The sequence below is a fragment of the Gossypium raimondii genome, chromosome 13, assembly GCF_025698545.1.
Source record: "Gossypium raimondii isolate GPD5lz chromosome 13, ASM2569854v1, whole genome shotgun sequence".
In the NCBI taxonomy this organism is placed as follows: Eukaryota; Viridiplantae; Streptophyta; class Magnoliopsida; order Malvales; family Malvaceae; genus Gossypium; species Gossypium raimondii.
The window spans coordinates 57,857,797-57,882,454 of record NC_068577.1 but is presented as its reverse complement, the minus strand read 5'-3'; the positions used below and the strand labels follow the sequence as shown (position 1 = coordinate 57,882,454).

General features: G+C 32.5%; 3 protein-coding genes and 1 non-coding gene across 6 annotated transcripts; all 4 read left to right on the top strand.

Moving 5' to 3' along the window:
• Positions 1-1,199: 1,199 nt before the first annotated feature.
• Positions 1,200-3,920, top strand: LOC105784324 (UDP-D-apiose/UDP-D-xylose synthase 2). The gene is made up of 9 exons (XM_012610178.2): positions 1,200-1,610; positions 1,940-2,032; positions 2,213-2,320; positions 2,466-2,580; positions 2,662-2,795; positions 2,877-2,978; positions 3,068-3,160; positions 3,251-3,386; positions 3,462-3,920. Exons 1-9 carry the CDS (start codon positions 1,344-1,346, stop codon positions 3,572-3,574), a joined length of 1,161 nt encoding a protein of 386 aa, XP_012465632.1. The 5' UTR covers positions 1,200-1,343; the 3' UTR covers positions 3,575-3,920.
• A 1,355-nt stretch (positions 3,921-5,275) lies between these two features.
• Positions 5,276-9,084, top strand: LOC105781887 (protein RETICULATA-RELATED 1, chloroplastic). Its single transcript, XM_012606415.2, has 7 exons — positions 5,276-5,931; positions 6,153-6,251; positions 7,312-7,535; positions 7,623-7,692; positions 7,870-7,949; positions 8,360-8,424; positions 8,600-9,084. The coding sequence occupies exons 1-7, from the start codon at positions 5,416-5,418 to the stop codon at positions 8,791-8,793; spliced, it is 1,248 nt and encodes a 415-aa protein (XP_012461869.1). The 5' UTR covers positions 5,276-5,415; the 3' UTR covers positions 8,794-9,084.
• A 6,662-nt stretch (positions 9,085-15,746) lies between these two features.
• On the top strand, positions 15,747-24,101 carry LOC105783805 (DNA repair protein RAD5A). 3 transcript variants are annotated; one of them, XR_008192422.1, is made up of 20 exons: positions 15,747-16,532; positions 16,662-16,795; positions 16,900-17,035; positions 17,216-17,269; positions 17,348-17,494; positions 17,578-17,729; positions 17,813-17,897; positions 17,985-18,257; positions 18,418-18,564; positions 18,656-18,811; positions 19,494-19,561; positions 20,516-20,638; positions 20,716-20,815; positions 20,923-21,035; positions 21,478-21,756; positions 21,863-22,063; positions 22,662-22,755; positions 22,850-22,921; positions 23,122-23,234; positions 23,838-24,066. XR_008192422.1 is itself a non-coding variant. In XM_012609460.2 (20 exons), exons 1-20 carry the CDS (start codon positions 15,975-15,977, stop codon positions 23,958-23,960), a joined length of 3,114 nt encoding a protein of 1,037 aa, XP_012464914.1. In that variant the 5' UTR covers positions 15,748-15,974; the 3' UTR covers positions 23,961-24,101. The 3 variants fall into 3 exon arrangements, 2 of the variants coding, with proteins under 2 accessions (XP_012464915.1, XP_012464914.1); XM_012609460.2 differs by having other exon boundaries at positions 15,748-16,532; positions 23,136-23,234; positions 23,838-24,101; XM_012609461.2 differs by lacking the exons at positions 22,662-22,755; positions 22,850-22,921; positions 23,122-23,234; positions 23,838-24,066 and having other exon boundaries at positions 21,478-21,752; positions 21,863-21,996.
• Positions 24,102-24,256: 155 nt separating this feature from the next.
• Positions 24,257-24,337, top strand: TRNAL-AAG (transfer RNA leucine (anticodon AAG)). Its single transcript has one exon. It is a non-coding gene; the product is annotated as a tRNA-Leu (tRNA).
• Positions 24,338-24,658: the final 321 nt, after the last annotated feature.

Sequence of the window (24,658 nt, the reverse complement as noted above, 5' to 3'; positions counted from 1 at the left end):
TAATTAAATATTAATTAATAGAATCAAATCAATACAACTTAATTTAAACCCAACCTCGGAAGATTTTAAGAACATTAATTATAATTATTTTAGGAGAAAATGTAAAATATTTTTATTACATTACAAATAAAATTTTGTATTTTAATTTAGACTGAAATAAACTCTTATGAAATAATGACGGAAAATAACTATTTTTCTACTTATTTGGTTAATTAAGTTGATTATTAATCAAGACTTTAATTTATTTTGTTTATAATATAATAAAAATCATATAAATCTATTAAAATAAATATTACATATAGTAAAATTTGAAGATTAATTAATTTAAAAATTATATTTGTTAAAGTTAAAATGTTTAAAACCTAATCTATCATCAAAACGGTCAAATCACTAATTTTTTATTTATCCAATTTGGTTATCGATCATAATAGTTAAAAAATATTTTTAAAATCCAAGAATTTTTTTTTAAATATTAAAAAATTACAAAGCAGGTTGAACCGTTAAAATTTTGTCTCGATTTTCAGTTTTTACTAGTTTACTTAAAGACTGATTCAATCCTTATGTTTGGACCGAAATACCAATTGGTTCCTAGTTGGTTAGTCTAGTATGGTTCAAATAACAAGTCAACTAATTTTCAAGGTTGTTTGAACTGGACTAATCAATCAAACTAGTTAGATGGAAAATGGATTAGGTACAAGTCTAGATAAGGGCATTGAATCAATTGATTTGAGAATAAAAAAATTGATTGAACTTAACAATTGAACTGATTGAGCCGAATTTTTAATAATATTTTTTATGATTTTAATAATTTATTTAATTAAACAAAATAAATTGATCAAATCGATTAGATTGACGGAATCGAAAAATTGATGGACAAGCCGGTTCAATTACCCATTTAGTTATGGAAACCTTCCTAATTTTCTATATATTATAAAACTTTGCAAAAATTATTATTTCCAAAATATTAATAACATTATTTAATATATTATAGATACTACCGAATAGTATGAAACAATAATCCTTAATTAATTTTGTATCCAATCTATTTAACGGTCCATCCAGCGATGATCTTCTGTTACAAGCACAGTGTGCAACCTTTCAAATCTTCCACGTGTTTTACTATTTAGTCGAGTACTACTCGTAGTTATATACTCGCGAGTACGCTTTATTTCCACCCCCTGATTTATTGTAGCTCTGTAAGAGGGTCGCATTTCCCTCCTTTTCACCACTTTTTCCCTCTTTATATATCAAAATCTTACGTTGATTTTCTTTTTCTCTCGTTGCTGATTCTTCATTGTCACAGCCGGCGTTTAGAGATCGTAGAAAATATACCGGCGTTTCAAATGGCGGCGAGAATGGATCTGGACGGTAGGCTGATAAAGCCGATGACGATATGCATGATCGGAGCCGGAGGCTTCATTGGCTCTCACCTTTGTGAGAAACTGATGGCGGAGACACCGCATAAAGTGCTTGCATTGGATGTTTACAATGATAAGATCAAACACCTTCTCGAGCCCGACTCTTTGCCTTGGGCTGGCCGTATCGAGTTTCACCGGATTAACATCAAACATGATTCTAGGCTAGAAGGCCTTATCAAGATGGCAGATCTCGTAATTGCTTGCTCTTTCTTTATACATTTTTGATACCATTGCTATTTTTTTCTTTTGCTGGACTTCGTTTGCAGGAGATCATGGATATTTTGAATTTCTCTTTATTTCTATGTAAAATGCTTTAATAAATCTGGTTTTCTTTGGTTTATATGTGTGCGTGTGTGTGTGTGTGTGTGTATCTTTGGTTTTTATATGTTAGATCTGGTTTTCTTAAACTAATTGACTCTCATTGTTGTTTAGAAGTTAGGTTTTCTGATTTGTTTAAATGTTTTGTTGACTTCAATAAATTTTCTTACTGGATTTACGGAGATTTTTTTATGGCAATGTAGACGATAAATCTTGCGGCGATCTGTACTCCGGCAGATTACAATACGCGTCCACTGGACACAATTTATAGCAATTTCATTGATGCACTTCCTGTGGTAAGCATTTTTTTACTTATAACTGGTTTTTTCTCTTTTTTTTTTGTGAGTCAATTTTTAATTCCCTTCTCAGTTGATTGATATTTATGTGAGTGAGTTGAGATTTGATTGTTATTACGCCTTTTCATATCAAAATCGACATTGATTTTTTTTTTTTTATGTTGATTTGTTGTTTGGTAGGTTAAGTACTGTTCTGAGAACAACAAACGTCTCATTCACTTCTCTACTTGTGAAGTTTATGGCAAAACCATTGGAAGCTTTCTTCCTAAAGATTCTCCTCTCCGTAAGGTAACATTTCGCTATCTTTTAATTATTTAACTGATTAGCTTTTGGAATTTATAATTTTGCTTTCAACAGTGTAATTTGGATGGCTTAGTAAAGATCTGTTGGTTATATAAAGAATCTTTTACACATTCCATAATTCATGTTATAGGATCCTGCTTACTATGTTCTCAAGGAAGATACTTCGCCTTGCATTTTTGGTTCAATAGAGAAACAGAGGTGGTCGTATGCATGTGCTAAGCAATTGATCGAGAGGCTTATCTATGGTTAGCATCTTATCAAATGATCCAGCCCCTATTGGGAAGCCTCGGACATAACTTACTGACTGCTTTTATCATTCATTGCAGCTGAGGGTGTGGAGAATGGCCTTGATTTCACCATTGTGAGGCCTTTTAACTGGATTGGACCAAGGATGGATTTCATTCCCGGCATTGATGGTCCAAGTGAAGGAGTTCCACGAGTTCTGGCATGCTTTAGTAATGTTAGTTGAGCTTTCTTTGAAGCCATTTAGATTTTCTTGTTTGTCTTAGTTCTGAAGATGAACTTTCTTCCTCGTGGTTAGAATCTGCTACGTCGTGAGCCACTTAAGCTTGTTGATGGTGGCCAATCCCAGAGAACTTTTGTTTACATTAAGGATGCCATTGAAGCTGTTCTTTTGATGATTGTAAGTATTATTAACTGTTCGCTCATCCCTCATCCCTACATCCACCACACGAAAACATAGTATCTAAACGAGCTGTGCCATTTATGCAGGAAAACCCAGATAGGGCCAATGGTCATATTTTCAATGTGGGTAACCCAAACAATGAAGTCACAGTTAGGCAACTTGCTGAAATGATGACTCAGGTGAATTACACGATTGACATATTATTGTTTTTGTTCATATCGACATTTTGGTCGCATGTAAGTATAACTGTTTGCCCTCGGATGCTTCAGGTCTATACCAAGGTTAGTGGAGAACCTATGTTGCAGTCACCATCTATCGATGTCAGCTCCAAGGAATTTTATGGTGAGGGATATGATGATAGCGACAAGAGAATCCCGGACATGACCATAATAAATAAACAACTCGGTATTGTCTCGTAATCTTTAGTTTTCTCCATATGTTAATTATATTATCTGACTACCGTTTGAAAACATCATTAAGGTTGGAACCCCAAGACATCCCTTTGGGACTTACTTGAATCGACTCTTACCTACCAACATCGGACTTATGCCGAGGCCATTAAGAAGTCCATGGCAAAACCTACTGCATTCTAAAGGGGCAAGATTGTTTAGACCACGCACACAAGTAAGGACTCGCGTAAAATATATGCTTTTGTTCTTCTACGTTTCGATTCTTAAAATTCTTTCTAGGAAGTCTTATATATATATCTTCACTGTTGATTTTGGTTTATATTTTTTAGTCTTGTCTGCATCTGTAGTCAAGTTCTTAGTGTGGTACTTTTATATGGAAACATTAGATTTTTATTGTTTTAGCGTTATATGTTATTATTTCAATCGAAAGCTTTTGGACTCCATTTTCTCACTTCTGGATTGTGCTGTATTTGTAAACCCTCTCGGGCTCTTGTTTCTTAAATTATATTATTTTATAATTTTCATGTAAGTTGAAGTTCAGCACTACTGAAGGCCTGTTTATTTTTATTATTATTATTTTGGGGGTGTCTAAATTAGAATATTAATCAAGTGATAATTTATCTACTTGTTCATAGAAATAGTACTGTACCAATTTCGTTGACATTTCAGCTTTTTTATTGGATGGACGATCACAAACAAATTCCAAGTATTTACTAACATCAATTTTTATATTGAAAACAAAATAAAATAAATTTTCTATGGACATAATTTTTAGACTTTGAGCTCATTGAAGGGATACACTTATCCGGTTTTAAATTAAAAATTAAAAGATATTCATTACAACTCAATTTTGAATTCTTCTTATTTATTTATTTCTAATATTATTTATAATGTAAAACACATTTTAATACTAAATATATATATTTTAAATACTTATATTTTCAAAGATGATTCGAATTCAATTTCTTTTGACGCTTTAGTCCTCGGTTACAATATGTGAATGAGATTTTGGTAATGTCCAACATTTTGAGAGGTTTGGATTGAATCCTATATTCTAATCTAAGTATCTCTATAGACATTATTCAAAATTATTTTGACACACGTTTAAGTATTTTGATCGTAATCATAATTAAACTTGATAATTATTTTGACATACTTTTAATATTCAAATCTCATCTCTTATGTAATATTAAGTTTTTAGCATTCTATAAACATACTATAAAATCATCGGGGAAAAAACATAATATTAGTTATAGAATTAAAAGGAATAATAATAAAAGTTAATCTTGCCAATCTTAAATTTCTAGTGGGCAAATTACACTCAAGTTCATTAAGCTATTAGTAAGTTTACGTTTTAATCATTCAACTTCAAATTATTATGAATTAGTCATTGGACTATTCAAAAAATTTCATTTGAGTCATTTGGTTATTAAAATCGTTGTTTTATGGCTTTTTTTGTTAGCACTGCCTGCACTAATTGAAAGTTTTTCTTTCCCTTTTCTTCTACAGTTCAAATTTTTTCATTAAACAATTTTTAACTTCGCAAATCTACAAATCAAAATCCAAATAGCTTTCTTTTCCGATCTCTGACACTAGTCGTCAGATATACTTAGATCTAATGTATATTTTTCTACTCGTTGATGAGTATTGATTTGCCGTATAGATTGTCGAATAGCTACTTAGAGTTTGCTAGCTAGACCTTTTTAAACTTAACAATCCAGTGATTTAAATAAAAAATTTTAAATAATTTAATGATCATTTTATAATTTTTTAAAGTTTTGTGACTAAAACATAAATTTACTATTAGTTTAGTCACATTGTAGTTTACACACTTCTAACAGACAGAAAAAGCGAAAATAATAAAAAAAGTAAAATCCACGTCAACACCTTCTTCCCACCAGTGTAGCGGCTGATTAAAACTGACTCTCACTCAGTCCTACTTCGAAGTTCAAAACAAACTAAATTCAATTACCTTTTTTTTTTCTTTGATTTAATTTTCGCTTCCACTTTCTCGCAAAAAAAAAATGTCGATTTCATCACCGTCACCACGTTTCAAGCTCTCCGCTCTTTCCAATGGCGGAGGCAACGGTTCAATGACATTCAATGTGATCGGAACCAGGAATTTCGCTCATTTCAAAGGGATTATCGAGATTGAATCTCGATTGAAATTAACTTCATCTCGCTTCAAACTCTCCGGTTTTTCCACGCTTCATTGCGTTAGGCCGCCTGATTACGCGGGTAACACGACAGAAAATGACGAAATTGATAGTGAATCCAATGTTTCAGACATTGGAATCGGTGATCAAGAGAAGATTGGTGGTGGCTGTGGCGGCGGTGGGCGTGATAATGGAGGTAATGATTCGTTTGGTGGCGGTGGAGGTGAGGATGAAGAGGGGAAAGAGTTTGGACCGATGTTGAAGTTTGAGGAGGTGAAGAAGGAAGCGGAAGCTAGAGGAGTGAAACTGCCTTCCGATATGATGGATGCTGCGAAAAGTTGCGGAATCCGTAAATTGTTCCTTCTACGGTATTTGGATTTGCAGGTTTGATTATAAATAAAGCTTGAACATTTTTTTTTCTTTTGTGATCATTGTTTTTTTGTTTGGTTGATGAGAAAATGGAGAGAAAATAATGAGCTGAAGGAAAAGTGGGAATATTTGTCTTTTAGGAATATATGGATACACGTAAAAAGGTTAACGGTGAAAACTTTAAAGTGGCTTGGAAGGATATTTGATGTTTTTTAACTTTTGCCATTTTTGTTCAGGGATCGATTTGGCCACTTGGGTTTTTAATGAAACACTGTTCTATGCTTCGAGACCGAATGCTAGCAGATCCTTCATTTCTTTTCAAAGTTGGAACAGAGGTTTGTTGAGTGCTATTTTCTTTATAGTGCATTAGGTAAATAATAATATTCCTTTTTTTCAAGCCTGGTAAAAGTACGATGGAAGCTTAGATTGCATTTTGTTCCTTTTACTTAAAAATTAGTAAATTAATCGCTATATATTATATTAAAGAGCTTATTAAAGAATTTCATTCATATTTATTTTTAAAAATTAGTTCATATATGTTACCATGAGAGTTATGTGTAACTGTTTGTTTATTCCGTCAACTATGCCAGATTTTAATTGTAGAAATGGATGAAAATTTTAACATTTAACAATTAATTTACTTTTTGATTTAATATATAAGAATTAATTTACTCATTTTTAAATAAATGGGCAAAATGTATTGCAAATGTATTGACTACTAACATCAACCAAGTATGCTTTGATGTTGGTCTTCAATATCGAAGGAAGTGAATTCCTGCATTTAGTTAAGTTGTTAATTAAACGAACAACTGAAAAAGTAAAATGTAGATATGAATATAAGATTTGGTTACGCAATTGGAAAAACGATATTGTTGAAAGAGTAATCTATTATATTAATAATATTAAGAATTTTTCTTGAAAGGTTAGCTACTAATGTAACCTCACATCAGTTTGATTACAATGTATACGAACTGATAATAAGTTGTTAAGATGAACTAGATTTGTTCTCTCTTCAACTCCATAAACAAGTAAACAAGCCTTTTTTAAGTAGTTATAATGTAGACTAGTAAATCTTTAGCTAGTGTAAACGTAATAAGTCCTAAAATTAAGCTTCAACATAGAGATTTTCATGAATTTAAATAAATTCAGATAAAGTTATTGGTTAATTGATATTTAACAAGATAAAATTCATGTATTTGTTGATCAAAATATGCCAACCACATATAGTAGGTTGCACAACCGTTCTGTTGCGAAGTGAGTTGCTACTATCGGTGCAATTAGAACGTGCAACTGGCACTAGCAATTTAATTGTGGTTCTATGTGATTTGCAGTTTATGCTGATTGTTTTACAGGGTGCCTTAAGTTTTGGCACTTTTGGTTTCTTCTATGATATAGGTAGGGATCGATTCTTTTTGCGCAACATTTGCTGAAATGAAGAAAAGAGGAGATGCCTTTTGGTTGGAGTTTGAGTTGTATCTTGCTGATGTTTTAGTTGGCTTAGTGATCGATGTTGCTTTGGTTGGCATGTTAGCACCGTATGCTCGTTTCAGTCAACCATCGGCGGCATCCCGAGGTTTATTTGGGAGCTTACAACAGGCTTGTTCTGCTCTCCCTGGCAGGTCATCATCTCATAGCAACAATTTATGTCCTACGACTCTTATTTCATGGTTTATCAAAAGCATCATTGAACTTTTTTGCTCTTTCAGTGTTTTCGAAGCCGAAAGGCCGGGATGTACATTCTCGGCGAAACAACGGATTGCGACATTCTTTTACAAGGTACAGGTAGATAAATAGTAATCAATGATTCTTTATTTTTCCTTTAAGCATTAATGTCCGACACATCTAGACACGAGTACGAGGATATGACTTCCAAACTCGAAAAGAAATGAACATACCCGTGTTTGATATTTGCATTAGAGCCTGAGTAACATAGACTGTATTATTCTTATCCAGGGAGTATTGTATGGCTCAGTAGGGTTTGGATGTGGTCTTGTTGGCCAAGGCATAGCTAATCTGGTAATGACCACCAAGAGGTATGGTTTTCTTTTCAGACTTTCTCGATTGTTTCTTTCCACCTCCTAAGTTTCTAGTCCGATAATTCCGGGATAATAATTCAGTAGATCGGTGATCTAACTGGCTTTCCCATTTCGTAGTTCCTAGTGAACTTCGTGTCATGACTCTTCTATGGACGACAACTGATTATGTATAATGTATTGTCTTAGAAGCAAAAACTTGCATGATTTAGAATCCTAGTTCATTAGGTATGAGAATTGGTTCAAGGACATCGTATTGTCCGTCTTCCACGAACGCTTGATCCGTCTTGCAGAAGGGTAGTGCGTAGTGACACAATTTTGCATCCATGTAACTTCTTCGAATCCGACTGTTTTTCTTTCTCGTTTTTGTTTCGGCATTTGCTTACTTGTATAATCTTCTAAATGATTAGGAGAATACGAAAATCCGACGAAGACATTCCGGTGCCACCTCTTCTGCGAACTGCATCTCTTTGGGGTATGTTTAAAGCTATTTAGATTACTTTTAGCTTAAATTTCATACCACATGATAAGAGCCAATTGCAATGTCTTTGTTTACTTCGGTTTTTCATTTTTCTCAAAGTACCACGCATTTAGCTTAAATGTTGTCTTTTTGTATTGCTTAATGGTTTGTTTTGCCATCCGAATCATAGGTGTTTTCCTCGCGGTATCAGCCAACGCTCGTTATCAAATAATCAACGGGTTAGAGCAACTCGTGGAAGCATCGCCGGTCACAAAACAAGTCCCACCGGTTGCCATGGCTTTCACAATCGGGGTCCGGTTCGCGAACAATGTTTACAGTGGAATGCAATTTGTAGACTGGGCCAAATGGAGTGGAGTTCAGTAGGGTGGGAGCGGAATCTCCACAGTCCAAGCTTTTCTTCAATGGCATGGTTGACCATAAAAATAAAAAATGCAGCACCAAAGGAACTGTTTGGCAAATTGGATAACGGCAATGCCAATTTATAGCTTTGGAGATTTCCATGCTCGGATCGGGAACTAGTTAGTAGACTGATTTATAAATTAATACAGATAAGAAAAAATGATTTTTTTTTATAATTTATTTAATAAAACTGAATGAATTGGTTGATTCGGAAATGATGGTTTAATTACAAAAACCTTATTTTCTAGAATAGAATTAAGTATTATTGGTAATTAAACTCGGGATTAATATCAATTGAATATTTGAATATAAGTTAATGGTTGAATTGAAATAACATTTTGAATATAATGTTATTCTTTTGTTACGTGATTACCAAGTTTATTTTCTATTTTAAAATGATGCATCAATACAAAATAATTCTAACTGTGCTAACAAACAAACCTAAATTTGAAAAAGTAGAGAAATTAAATTTATGAAAATATAAGTATAAGGATTAAATTCCACATTTATGAAGAATACAAAACTTTAAGCAAATTATAACTTTAAAATATTTACACTATAATTTAGTCAGTAAATAAATAATTAACTCAACGCTAATTTGTAACACCCCCAACCCATATCCCTCGCTGGAATTAGGTTACGGAGCATTACCAGAGTTTACAAATCAAACAGACAGAAATTTCAAACATTTCATATCATTAAAACAATTCACCAAAGCATCATTTTAATCTAAATTATATGTAATGACCCAAAATTCACGAGCATAGGAAAAGTACATTATCAGGCATTCGTCTTAGTAAACTGAGTCATAAATAATTATTAGAAGTAATTATGAGTTTAGTTGAGTGCTTAATTAGGTATTAATTAGGTGAATTTAGTCTAATTAAGAATAATTAGGAAAAGGACTAAATAGAATAAAAGGTAAAAGTTTAATTATAGATTAAAAGAAAGTATAAAGGATCAAAATGGAAATTAAACCAATTTATAAGTATGGGGCGGCATAAGCTGGGTAAGATTGAAGATTTTATGTGATATTTTCAATTATATTAATTGTTATTATTATATTATAAAATAAGTTAAACAAAGATAAATGTATGGTAGTGATTTAATACAAATGTATTGATAAAAGTATTATTCATTTGTAATAGTTATATTAATTTATTAAATAGATTTTTATTAAATAAATAAGATAATTGACAAATAAATAGTATAAAATTTATACAAGTGTAATAAAATAAATATGTATAAATGTAATTAAACAATTGGTTTACTTAATATTTAAGCATAAGATATTATATTAATTATTTAGTAATTAAAAATAATAAAGCAAAAAAAAAAGTAAAGTAAGTAAATAAAAGGAAAAAGAAACAAATGAAGAACAGAAAAGAAACAGAGAACAAAACGAAAACAGGGGAAGAAAAAGGGAAAGAAAATAAAAGGGAAAATTTAGATTTTAAAGCTTCAAGTTTAATTGGTAAGCTAAATTTAGCCCATCTCTCTTTATTTTGATGTTTTAAAAGCTTTAAAACAATTTTTGTTGAAATTAAGTGGAGGTTATGGAAGTTCATAGGTTTTTAACATGGTTCATGTTGAACAATTTGTTAAATTAGGGGTTTAATTGATAAAAATTTTAGTTAGAATTGATTAAAGGATCAAATTGTAAAGTGCGTTTGCATGGTTGGGATTAAGTTATAAGAAGTCTTAAATTAGGGTTTAATTATGAATATTGAATGGTTGAGTTAAATATGGCAAGAAATTAAATAGAAAATAAGTATGAATTAAGCTAGAAAAGTAAGTAAGCTTAGTTAGAATTAAATTGGGAATAAGTAGGAATTGAATAAAATTTAGTCATTATAATTATTACTTTCGTAGCTAACAAGGAAAACGAGGCATTGACATCCAAAGGAAAAGAAAAGATTGTTGAGGAGTAAACGCGTATTCCAGGTTTGTATTACTATAACTTAAACTATTTACTAAATGCTATATTGAAATTGTAATCATGGGACATTTAAAGTAAGGTAAGTAATAACATTTGAAATTAAGTAAGAATATGTGTGAATATTGAATTATATATGAATTGAAATAATAGATGTTTTGATTTGATTGAATATTTGAAATTATTGTGAAAATGAATTCGAAATTGGAAAAGTAAAATAATACCCTATTAACTTATCGGACTAGATTGGATACAAATGGCATGCCATAGGATTTGTGATATGATGAGGAGATTTGTAGTTCGGCCGAGAAGATGATTCTGTTATTATATGCTTCAGTTTATCCGAAGAGGCATCTAATGCCTTATTGGTGTGTTTGGGATGATATGATATACTGGTGTGTTAAGGAGGATTTATATTATTCCGGGTGTGTTAGGTTGGATATTCTGGTGTGTTTGGGTGGAATCCATGTATCTGTCAGTAGGGGTGTGCATAATTCGGGTAAAACCGAAAAAATTCGGTTAACCGACCGAATTCGGTTAATCGGTCGGTTAACCGAATTTTTTCGGTCGGGGGTCGGTTAATTTTTTTTATGATTTTTCGGTTAACGGTTAATTCGGTTCGAATTTTCGGTTAACCGAAAAATTTAATAAATAAAATTATCCAACCCAACCCAAACTCAATTACCCAACCCATTTACCCAACCCAATAAAACTAAAACTAAAGTTTACCCAATTACCCAATCCAATAAAACTAAAACTAAAAGACAACCCAATTTACTAAAGTCTAAAACCCAATTTACTTTAATAATTTATAAATTTTTTAAATTTTAAAAATAAAAAATAAAAAAATTCGGGTAATTCGGGTATTTTTCGGTAATTCGGGTAATTCGGGTAATTTTTAACCAAAAATAAAAAATACATAATTTTCGGTTAATTCGGTTAACCGACCTTATTAACCGAAAAAAATTCGGTTCGGTTAATTTTTTTTAAAAAAATCGGTTCAGTTAACGGTTAAAATTTTTGGAAGGTCGGTTAATTTGATTATAGTAATTTCGGGTCGATTAACCGAATGAACACCCCTATCTGTCAGAGTCCGAGCCTTGTTAATAGGGTAAATAATTGAAATGAAAATTTGAAAATGAGATTGATTGATTTGGCACTATTGAAAAGTACGAGAAAGAATATATGAATTAAATTATGAATTGAATTAGTATATGAAAAAAAATAAATATATATATATATATGAATTTAAGATTTATGAAGTGATATATAATTATGTATAATTAGTTTAAATGATTTTTTTAAAGGCTTATGGTTGATGTTTGTAATTTATTAATATTAAATAGTTTAATTTATAGTAATACCATTGAGTATGAAATACTTAGCGTACGGTTGTTTTCGTGCACAGGTCATTAGAGTTCAAGGTCCAATTTAGCATCCAAGAAGATCTCGACTCCAACAAAAAAATTGGTGATGTATTTCTTCATTTTGTTTAAGTGGCATGTACTAGATGATATGTACACGAGTTTTATATATATATATATGTAAATATATATGCTAAATGATCTTGGTTGTAAGTAAATGGTTATGATCTTTTGGATGATAAATAAAGTTTAAAATTATAAATTAGTAAACTTAGTATTAAATCTTGAAATGGAATGAAATATATGAATTAGTTTTTTTTACATGTTAACTTTAACCTTTATAACTAAAGTAGTAAATCAATTTATTAAGTATGATTTAGTAGCGTTCTAATGTATAAAATCTTTGATTGAAATATTGGTATTGGTTTGTTTTTGGTTTTAAGTTTGCAAGGGTTTTATGTAAAAATAATCAGAAATATTGTCGAAATTAAAAAAAAATTACGAATTTTTGTTCGAAATATTCGAACAAATTCTTAATACATGTTTTGGGCTTCGAGAGTCCATTATAGGGATTTAATTATTAAATTATACTATGAATGTTATTTTAATTGTGAATTATTCGTAAGTTGTCTGATAGGTCCGGTAATGTCTTGTAACCCTGTTCTGGTGACAGTTTGGGGTTAGGGGGTGTTACATTATAAACATATCAAATCTAAGTCAACTTTTCTAGTTCATGAGCACTTAAACATAGAACTAAATTCACATGCACTTATCTATATTTAGTTCAATTTATCATGCCATAATATAGCTTTAAAAACAAACACGCATTTATATGTATAAAGCCAACCAAAATTAAACTTATAACCTAATTTACAACCAAATCACAATATAACTATTATTAGTTAGACACCCTAGGTACATGCTGACACAAGAGGAAAAATATCACCACGTTTGAGATCGGGATCACTGTTGGATGCGGAATCGACGACCAAACTTAAGTACTTGACATGCGCACGGAAAAGAAAATCGTACGCTGAGTATAAATTTAACGGTATTTTTATAATCTGAATATTTAAAGACAAAATAATATAATACGCACAATTAAATATTAAACACAATTGAATATTTAAAATTCACATTTATTTATATAATAGCATTAATCATTCAATTATTCAATTTATAAATACATCATTCATATTATACTCAATTCTCATCATTTGTTATGTAATAGCTTTTCACAATATGATACACATATCATTTAAACAACAATATTATTCATTTTATATCCAATTAATGAATACACAATTTATGTATCTCAATTCATATTTAAATTCACTGTCCCGTTTTCATTTCACATACCATATAATCCAATATCAATCATAAATTTTTATTATTTATTTTTCCCTATTTACTGAACTCGGACTCAGACGGATACACGGGTCCAACCAAAACACACCAGTTTGGCACCCAGTGCCTCATCGGATAATTCAAAGTAATAATTTGACATCCAGTGTCTCATCGGCTGAACTGAAGTAAATTGGCACCCAATGCCTTATCGAATTAATCTGAAGTAATAGATTGACACTCAGTGTCTCATCGACTCGAAGTCGAAGAAATCTCTGAACTTTTTCAATCCTATGGCATGCCATCTATATCCGACTCAGCCCGATACAGTTAATAAAGTTTAATTTCACATTTCAGATATAATCAATATCCAATGCTGATTTTTCATATAATCACATAATTACACCTATATTCATTTCAATTAAAAAAATCAATCTATTCAATAAATATATATCTATCAATTCAAATCATTCAATCAATTATCAAAATATCAATCACTCACCTCAACACTTATTATAAACATTTAATCAAAATAAAATAATTAATAACTAAGTTAGGATTATAGAAATACAAATAAGAAATTTTAAATTATTTCTCGTCGACTTTATCTTTCCCTTTCTTAGTCGAGAATTTTAATACGACGTTACCAATTAAACTTGGAACTTTGAAACTCCTAAAGCTGTTCGTCTTTTTCTTTTTTCTTCTTTCTTTCTGTTTCATTTTGCTTTCTCTTTTTCTTTCTTTTTTACTTTTGTTTTACTATATATATATATATTTACGTAATGATTAAGATATAATATTATAATATATTTTAATTTTAAGTTTTATAAATATTAATCTTATGCGGCCTCATTTAAAGCAATGACATAATTATTTATTTAATCTTTTTAATTTTTCTTTAATATATAATTCAACTTTCATCTTTTATGCAATTTAGTCTTTATACCTAATTACTCTTAATTCATGTAAATTCACTTAACCAAAACCTAATTAACTACACAACTAACTTTGTAAATATTTTTAATAAATATTTATGAGTCCGGTTTACTGGAACGGAGTCTCGAGAATGTATTTTTTTTAATTTGGTTCTTTTTGATTAATTAACTATCGAAACGTTAAAATTTCTTAACAAAACTTTAATACCACCTTAATGACACTCTACAAATATTTATAAAAATATTTACGGCTTGATTTATAAAAACAATGCCCCGATGCCCCATTTTCTAAAACCACTTGAACTTAATAAATCACTTATATAATACAAATTATCAAATCAAAAACATTTTTAAAAAATCACACTTGTCTCATAAATATTAAATAATAATATTTACGAACTTACTCGTCAGATTTGGTGACCCCAAAACTACTATTTCCGACACCATTCTAACATATTGGTTGTTGTAATTTGATTTGGTTAAAATATGATCCAAGTCGTCGTACTTTTTGTACATTTGAAATTTAGTCACTTTATTTTTATTTACAGAAAATTAATTAGTAAGTTAATGTTTCGATCACTTAATTTTGAAAAGTTACAAATTGGTCATTGAATTGTTCGAAAGTTTTCATTTAAGTTATTGAGCTGTTAAAATCGTTATTGTATACCTTTTTTGTTCGCACTACTTACACCAATTTAAAACTCTCATTTCTCTTTTATTCTATAGTTCATGTTTTTTTATAAAACAATTTTAAATACCACAAATCAGATGATCAAATTTTAAACAACTTTTTTTTCCGATCTTTGACGCTAATGGTAAGATTGTCTTGGATTTAAGGTATATTATTCTACTTGTCGATGGATATTAGTCCATCGTATTGATGGTCAAATTGTTACTTGGAGCTCACTAGTTAGACTTATTAATAATCCAATGATTTAAGTAAAAACATTCGAATAATTCAGTGGCTTAAATAAAAATTTTTAAATAATTTAATAACTATTTTGTACCTAATTGGAGTTGAATGGCCAAATTTAGGATCCCTTTTGATGGACGTTTACTTCCAGTGTAGTACATTTAATTTTTTCCTCATATTACAATATTGTTATGATATCTAGTTTCATTGTCACCGTTATTTTTACACTAACCGCTGATAAACGCTCTGTATACATTTGAGCGGTTAATATATTTGAGTTCAGTATACAAATTTTTAATTATTCTCGTTAAATTCTGAGCACCGAATAAATATGGATAAGAAAAATAAAAATGGCGGGAAAGGTTAAGACGCGCGTGGAGCATACGCGCTTCGCATCACTATAAAGTCTTATTATAGCCTTTCCTTCAAAAAAAGTTTCCGACACTCTCCCGCCATCTCTGAAACTCACCCGCCAATCCATAAACATGTCTACCCACCGCGCACTTTAGCATTCACCCCCTAGAAATTCAAATCACTTCCCCTTTCTCCCTCACCTTCGAATTGAATAATTTCATCGTTAGTACGGAAAATCAGAATCGAATACGTGGGATTAAATTAGAGGTAAGGGTTTAGGGTTTTGTGAGAGCAACCCAATGGGTGGAAACAAGGTGTTGGAGGATCTTATTTCCACCGTCCGATTGATCGTTGGATCGGATTATTCCGAGATGGACATAATTAGAGCGCTTCACTTGGCCAAACACGATGCGACCGCTGCCATCAACATAATTTTTGATTCGCCTCGAAGTTTCAAGCCCAGGGAGAAACAAATTGAACCCGAATCCGAACCCGTGGTCCGAATTTCGAGCTCCGATACATCAACGGTTAGCGTAAAGCCCAAGAAAACAGGGAAAGAGAACAAGGATTGTAGTTTTAGTAGTAATGGAAATGTTGCATGTGGTGGGAGTGTTTTGGAAGATGAAGGAAATGTTAGGCTTGAAAACGATTGGTGGTTTGTTGGTTCCAGCGAGGTACCTGGGCTTTCGACGAGTAAAGGAAGGAAAATTAAGGTTGGGGAGGAAGTTAGCTTCACGTTTCCGTTGAAGGGTACTGGCTCTAGTCCGGCTGGATCAATGGGGAAAGGCTTTGGGAAAGGAAGAGCAGCTGCAGCTTGTTCAGAGATTGTTAGATTCTCTACAAAGAACTTTGGGGAGGTGATAAATTTTGAATTTAATTCTTAGTAATCGTTTGCTTATTATTTTTTGCTAGTTATAGTTAGGGATGCAAAAGTGGAATTTGGATATGAATTAATATGATTATAAAAGCAAATAACGTTTTGGCAGATTGGTAGAATACCCAATGAATGGGCACGCTGTCTGTTGCCGCTTGTGAGGGATAAGAAGATTAGAGTTGAGGGAAGGTGTAAATCAGCTCCGGATGTGTTGGGTGTAATGGATACTGTTCTCTTATCGTTAAGGTGTGGTTAGTTTGAATGGTTATTCTTTCTAAGTTTTTTAAATGGATATTTGTTTTTATTACTAAATTTGGTTTTAATGAGGGTGAATTTTTGGTTTGGTCCAGTGTGTATATTAATAGTTCCACGTTCCATAAGTATCAGCAAACTTCACTCAAGGCAGCAAGCAATTGCAATGATGAATCTATTGTTCATCCTCTTCCAAGTTTGTTCCGGTTGCTTGGCCTAACACCTTTTAAGAAGGTAATTATTTGTCTTAAGTTTATACATCTTTTTGGTTGTGATTACGTAGTTGATAAACTTATCATGAATTGAGCAAATACTGCAGTTGGTTTTAATACTATTTTGTTTTATTTTACCACTATCAATTCTTTCTGTCAAATATTTTAAAGAGAAATATTTTTGTTGTTTTGTGATAATTAGGCAGAACTAGCTCCTGGTGATTTGTACACAAAGAAACGACCTTTGGAGACAAAGGTAGCAAATACAATACAGTTAGATTTACTATAATGTGGTTTTTCTTGGCTGAATTACTGAATGGTATTGTGAAAACAGGATGGTTCTGGTATTCATACCCCATTATTAACTGCAAACAAATTTAAGAATCCATCTCAAAACGGAAATGAGGTTGAAAATGATGAGTCAATCTCTGATGCTGATCTTGAAAATATTGTTGGTGTGGGAGACAACTCTGAATTAGAGGTATTGTCATTTTTGAAAAATGTTTGTAGAATATACTTCTGCTAATGATTAGGTGAGATCAAGTGACAACTATTGTGTTATAGGAAATGGACCCTCCTAGCACCCTCCAGTGTGAACTTCGGCCTTATCAAAAGCAGGCTCTCCAGTGGATGTTTCAGGTGGAGAAGGGAAATTGCATGGATGAGGCAGCAACAACACTGCACCCTTGCTGGGAAGCATATCGCTTAGCAGATAAGTATGTCAGATTATCATTTTAGCAGACTTCTTCCACTCAATATGTTACAGGGTATTGATGGAGTACTGTTTCTTTCTATATAGGAGAGATCCTGTTATCTACTTGAATGCATTTACTGGTGATGCTACAATAGAATTCCCAAGCACTCATCAAATGGCCAGAGGAGGAGTATGGTCTTACTATTCCTGATGCATATTTAGCCTAGTTCCTTCTTGTTACATTGTGACTGTATCTTAACTTCCTTTACTTGTGAAGATCTTGGCAGATGCTATGGGGCTTGGGAAGACCATCATGACTATATCCCTCTTAGCAACCCATTCAGAAAGAGGTGGGCTATCAGATAGTCAATCCTCAGATCAGCCTTCTGATCAAGGTGGTGAAGCCATTGATGTATTCGGCCAATCACCGAATTCTGTGAAAACTGCAACGAAGTTTCCCAGCTTTGATAAGTTGTCAAAGCAAAGGAACAAACTTGCTAATGGTGGCAATCTGATTATATGTCCCATGACTCTTCTTGGCCAATGGAAGGTTTGTCTTTTCAGTTTTGAAGTAGACTCAGTTCATGGTTTTGCTTATAGTAGCATCTGCCTGTTTGGAACTTAGCAGTTCTATTAATATCTATGTTTTATCTGATTAATTCTTCAATTTTTGTTATTGGATGTGGCTCTAAACATTTGGGTATTGTCAGGCAGAGATTGAAACTCATGTGCAGCCTGGATCTTTGTCTCTATATGTTCATTATGGTCAAAGTCGGCCAAAGGATGCAAAACTTCTTGCCCAGAATGATGTTGTAATCACTACATATGGGGTTCTAGCTTCAGAGTTTTCAGCAGAGGTGGTTAAAGATATTACTTCTATTTCTGTTTAAACTTAAAATTACTTCATACTTTATACACAAGTAAAAGTGACTCTTCTTTTATTTCCAGAACTCTGAAGATAATGGAGGACTGTACTCGGTGCGTTGGTTCAGGATTGTTCTTGATGAAGCACATACCATAAAATCCTCAAAAAGTCAAATTTCCATGGCTGCAGCTGCTTTAGTTGCTGATCGTCGCTGGTGTCTCACTGGGACTCCGATCCAGGTAATGACATTTTTGAAAAGTGCCTCAAACCTTTTGTTTTAAATGTTTTTTCAATGTTAGTAGCATTTTTTTAGTTTTAGGTTTCTTTTTATCCCATTTTGTTTTGTACTTGGAAGTGAAGCAGAACTGTTTGGTATTTATTGGTGCATTTGAAATTTCTTCTGTTTACTTCTTTTTGGTCATGCATTGCTGGTCAATAATCTGTTCTCTTCAAAATTCTGAAGAATTTCTCTCTAATGTATATGAAATCCTTTATGGTGCACTTCATCAATATTAGTATGTGTTCATTGTTTTGGTATAATTAAATGATAAGTGCACTAATTTGTATTTGTTCATTGTTTTGTGCTTTAAGCAAAGCCTTATTTGATTTATGGCAATTGTTTCTCAAGCTTTTTATTTTTACTTTTATAATTATTGGCAAAGTAGATTTCTGATTTATACTGAACAATGTGAATAACAGATACTAATTTTGCATGTGCCTATCAGTGTATGTTATCTTCATGCTAAGATTTCTTTCTCTACACACACATAATCCTTTTTATCTTAGAATTTCATTTTTTATGTTGTGTAAATTTTTTTTTTTGATGATCTGTTAATTTAACTTTGCAGTTCTCACTTGCTTTCTAACCTATTGATTCCCAAGGTTTTGTATGCTTTCTAATAAGAAAATTTACTGTCACAGAACAAGCTGGAGGATCTATACAGTCTCCTCCGCTTTTTGAAGGTGGAACCTTGGGGAAACTGGCCCTGGTAAGTTTAACAAAATTGTTCTATGGAAAATTTAGGATATAATCACAAGGATTCTCCTTTATTGGTCTATTGGACCACTAAATTTGGCTTGAATTTCTTTTTTCATGTTGTCAAAAACACAGTTAATTAGATTTAAGTTTTAAATGCTTGTCTCTGCCTGCAGCACCTAGACAATTTATTAGGTTCTTGAGGTCACATTTATTTCTCTCTGGATTGAAGAGGGAGCTTCTATTTATCAGTATGGAATATATTTTATTCTTTCTTGTTTTGTTACTGAATTATGTCTAGTGGTTTTACATTTATAGATGCATAAAAAACAATTTTTTTATGTTATGACTATTGTATATGTTTGCTTTGGTTCAAATGGGCATTCTGAAGAAAACTTCAGTTTAGTTCTGCTATCTATTCATGTATGGTTATCTGATGCCATATGGAGGGGCCTACTCCTATTTCGTCTCTTATACATGCTGCCACTATGGGTAGCAGCGGATAGCCCACCTTCCTCTTTTCATAGTTATACCTTACATAATGAATCTAATATCTTTGATAGGTATAATAACTGTATTATTAGGGGCTACTTTAGCTCTTGTTCAAAAAAGATATTTAGAGGGGTTTACCCAATTCAACAATGTCCATCAAAGTATCTTGGTCCTTTCTTATGAGTTAACCTTGAAGGAAATTGATTAGAAATTTTCTGGTAAATTGATGATACATCTGGTGTTTAACTATATTGATTCATTTACAAGTTTACTAGATTGAAATTTTATGATGTTAAAAAATTTATATATCCCAGATCACATTCAGTAAAATTTGTGATACATGTATGGGGTGAACAGTAATACAAATGCATTTTGTAGGCTATGTTAGAGCAGCTTCTTTGAATGTTCTGTTCCTAGAAATATTCCTTGATTTTTTTTGTTTCTCATAATTTTTAGCTAACTAGCTATGATATAGGTGGAACAAGCTCATTCAAAAACCATTTGAGGAAGGTGATCAGAGAGGGCTAAAGTTGGTTCAGTCAATCTTAAAGCCAATCATGTTAAGGAGAACAAAATGTAGCACAGACCGATATGGCAAGTGAGTATACTGCTTAGGAATCCTTAGTTATCCCATTTGAACTTTTTATAGACTTTGCTTCTAAAATTGTGTTATAGGCCGATTCTAGTGCTACCTCCAGCCGATGTTCAGGTGATATACTGTGAGCTCAGTGAAGCTGAAAAGGACTTCTATGAAGCCCTATTTAAAAGATCGAAGGTATAATCTAGTTTGTATCATCTTGCTTCATTGATCTCATGGTTTATTTACATTTGATGTTGCTTTTTTACTTTATAATTGTTACATATTGCTGGGTCTCTGCTCAGGTGAAGTTTGATCAGTTTGTTGAACAAGGTCGTGTTCTTCATAATTATGCTTCTATTTTGGAGTTACTTCTACGTCTACGTCAATGTTGTGATCATCCGTTTCTTGTGATGAGGTCTGCTGCTTACCTTTATTCCCTCCTACCTGGTTTTTTATCAGTGTGTCGATGATTATGTGGTAGTGTGGTGATGATGTTGTTTTGGAGAGTCTGGTCAGATAGCTGTCAGTTCTAATTCCTAGTAGCTTATAAAAAATATCTGGTATTCAAATAAAGTGTATATTGTTGAGACAGGATTCATTTTATATAAATTTACTTGAAACAATGTCTCCGGATTGAATATGTAAAGAGTTTGACAGTCATGTCAATTGCTGATCTTTGCCTTGAACTTTTTACATGATTTGCTTCCGTGTTAATTCAGTTTTGTGCTCATCATTATTATTAGCATTGTCTTTATTTGGGCTGTACTTGAGGGATATTGGTGGCCTCTTGCACTAAAAATGCAACTATTTGTCCATTCTTATGAGTAAATGTTGATGGGTAATTTGTTGTGTTCTAGCCGAGGAGATACACAAGAATACACAGATCTTAATAAGCTAGCTAAACGGTTCCTTAGAGGCGGGCAGAGTACTCTAGATGGTGAAGCCAAGGATCTACCTTCAAGGGCATATGTCCAGGAAGTGGTTGAAGAGCTGCGGAAGGGAGAACAAGGAGAGTGTCCGATATGTCTTGAAGCATTTGAAGACGCTGTACTGACTCCATGTGCTCACCGCTTATGCCGCGAGTGTCTCCTGGCAAGTTGGCGGAATCCAAATTCTGGTTTATGCCCTGTTTGTAGGTATCTTGAAATCAATTTTCCTTTTTTTGACTTTTATAGCCTCAGGTTAAAGTTCAAGATGAACTCACAAAACTTGGTCTTAGAGTGTTATTGTTTTACCTTGCAGGAAAACTGTTACGAAGCAAGAACTTATTACAGCCCCAACTGAGAGTCGGTTTCAGGTTGATGTTGAGAAAAATTGGGTGGAGTCCACCAAGGTGGTTGTTCTATTACAAGAACTTGAAAATCTTCGCTCATCAGGCTCTAAGAGCATTCTCTTCAGCCAGTGGACTGCATTTTTGGACCTCTTGCAGATTCCTCTTTCTCGGTAAGTTATAAATCCGGTTGAAGCTCTATCAGTGTCTTGAGCTAGTATTTCTTTCATAACACATGCAGTGTTACAGCACTCTTAGGAATGTTTTGATAATCAGTTGGACCGAGAACCGGCCAAGGTATCGGTCTGGAATAAGGGGTCAGATTGATTGACCCGTGAACCTGTTGAACTGGTCAGACCACTAGTTGGACAGGTTGAACTGGCGGTCGAACTGGATTTCTTCATTTTTTAAATATTTTATTCAACTGAACTGGTTGAACTGGGAACCAGTGGTTTGATTGGTTCAACCATTGGTCCAGTCCAGTTTTGAAAACCTTGCTGGAGTGGCTTTTAAACAACTCGTTTACCATATTGACAAAACTGAGGCCAAAATCCTATTCAACACAGTTTTGTTACTGATCAAATGTGATGTAAATGTGATGTAAAGGCACATTTCAAGTTGATTTTGTGCAAATAGTTTTGATCCAAGTTAAAAATGGCACCGCGTGCTTTTATTAGCTTTTTTTTCTCTTCCTCTCCATCCCACTTCTCTTGTTATGCCATTGAAAGTATTGCACGTAGTAGCATATGCTTATGCTTTATTAATGTCCAGGAATAACATTCCGTTTCTTAGACTCGATGGGACTTTGAATCAACAGCAACGCGAAAAAGTAATAAAACAGTTTTCAGAAGATAGCAAAATCATGGTTTGTGGCAAAATTTTCTTCTGGACAAAGATTTTGGTTTAATAGTATTCTAGATGGCTTGAGTCTTATTGTTTGCTCGATGTTTTCATATCAGGTGTTGCTAATGTCACTCAAAGCTGGTGGGGTGGGAATAAATCTAACTGCAGCTTCCAATGCCTTTGTTTTGGTATGCAGAAATGACAAGCTTTATCTAGTATTAAGTGCAGTGATTAGTAGTGTGTTTTTATGCGTTCATCCGTACTTGTAGTTTTGCATATTCATCGAGGGAATTTAGCCTAGGAATAATTCTGTTATTTGGATTCCAGATGAGCATTAAATATGGGTATATTTTCGAAGATGAGTATGCTTTATTCTTATTATTTTTAGGATTTTCACTGCAGGATCCATGGTGGAATCCGGCTGTAGAAGAACAAGCTGTGATGCGCATTCATCGTATCGGCCAAACTAAAAGGGTAGCAATCAAACGGTTCATTGTCAAGGTATAGGTTTCTCCCTTAAAAGCTATATTGCTTCAATTTATTTATTTGTTTGTTTGTAATATCTATGGAGGTCAAATCTTTCAAAGACTCCAAAAACATGAAAAAGTTTTGAAATGGTGTAAGGTATCAGTGTCGGTCACTCGTACCCGAGTCCAAGTAACATGGCTTCAATTCAACTGAAGTAGAATCGCCATTTGTGCTTTAGGGGGCTGATTTTTTTTATCTCGAATTAAGCTTGGGTTTTCAAAATCAAATTGGCTCCGAAGTATACCCCAATTTCTAGATTAGTTCTTAAAGTTTTTTTTGTCAGAATTGGTATCTAAATTATCAATTTTGTCCCAGTTTACCTTTAAAAAAACATCATGTTGCCTGTTTTTATTGAATGCCAGTCTTTCTTGGGTAAAATGAAACTAAATTGATAGTTTATATACCATTTTTTATATAATAAAAATTTAAGGACCAATCTGAAAATTAGAATATAGTCCAAGAGTCAATTTACTAATAAAGCCAATTAAATTCGATCTAATCTGAACCACAAGTTTGGAGCAGTGTATATATGGGTTGGATTGAAGTTTTGATTATATGGATGATGTGAAATAACAGGGAACAGTAGAGGAAAGGATGGAAGCAGTACAAGCACGCAAGCAGAAGATGATATCTGGTGCCTTAACCGATGAAGAAGTTCGAACAGCACGTCTTGAAGAACTCAAAATGCTTTTCACTTAAAATAATAATAATGACTTCTTCAAATTGTATAACGATGTAAGTTTGGATGCACTTATATGGCTCAAACTAATTATTTATTAGTAAAAAAAAATATTATTTTTTAAAACTTTTAATTATATTATTATTTTCAAAACTCAAAAACTATTTTTTGCGTACATGTTTGTGAACTTTTCTTTTTTGTACTTGTTGAGGGGCAACGGGTTAATTTTTGTTCTGTTGATTTTTGTGGTATTGATAGCGACAATGTGAATATCATGTACATTATTATTTTTAATTTTGAACAATTGATCACCAAAGTTGAGATGGCCGAGTTGGTCTAAGGCGCCAGATTAAGGTTCTGGTCCGAAAGGGCGTGGGTTCAAATCCCACTCTCAACATTGTTGTGTCTTTTTTTGTTTTCTGTGTAGTCTTTGAATCTTTTATTCTTAGAATTTGGTACTTCTTTTTTATTTGGTCCAAAAACTTGGAAATTTTTTAAATTTTAATCCTTTAATTCTTTTATTCACATTAGTCTCACAATTTAGTAATTTTTTTATTTGGTGCAAAAACTTGGAATTTTTTAAATTTTGGTCTTCGTACTTCTTTTACTGTACTTCAAAACTTTTTTATTCACATTAGTCTTAGAATTTACTAATTATTTTATTAGGTTTCTGGTTTTTTTTAAATTGATCCTTGAACTTGGATTTTCTGATATTGTC

Excerpts from the sequence above, each read along its gene's own strand:
- LOC105781887 (XM_012606415.2), top strand. The coding sequence starts at position 5,416 with ATGTCGATTTCATCACCGTCACCACGTTTCAAGCTCTCCGCTCTTTCC. Across the intron at positions 5,932-6,152 it reads TACGGTATTTGGATTTGCAG|GGATCGATTTGGCCACTTGG; the intron begins GTTTGATTATAA and ends ATTTTTGTTCAG. Across the intron at positions 7,536-7,622 it reads TGTTCTGCTCTCCCTGGCAG|TGTTTTCGAAGCCGAAAGGC; the intron begins GTCATCATCTCA and ends TTGCTCTTTCAG.
- LOC105784324 (XM_012610178.2), top strand. The coding sequence starts at position 1,344 with ATGGCGGCGAGAATGGATCTGGACGGTAGGCTGATAAAGCCGATGACG. Across the intron at positions 2,321-2,465 it reads AAGATTCTCCTCTCCGTAAG|GATCCTGCTTACTATGTTCT; the intron begins GTAACATTTCGC and ends TTCATGTTATAG. Across the intron at positions 3,387-3,461 it reads CATAATAAATAAACAACTCG|GTTGGAACCCCAAGACATCC; the intron begins GTATTGTCTCGT and ends AACATCATTAAG.
- LOC105783805 (XM_012609460.2), top strand. The coding sequence starts at position 15,975 with ATGGGTGGAAACAAGGTGTTGGAGGATCTTATTTCCACCGTCCGATTG. Across the intron at positions 16,796-16,899 it reads ACTGTTCTCTTATCGTTAAG|TGTGTATATTAATAGTTCCA; the intron begins GTGTGGTTAGTT and ends GGTTTGGTCCAG. Across the intron at positions 17,495-17,577 it reads GAGACAACTCTGAATTAGAG|GAAATGGACCCTCCTAGCAC; the intron begins GTATTGTCATTT and ends ATTGTGTTATAG.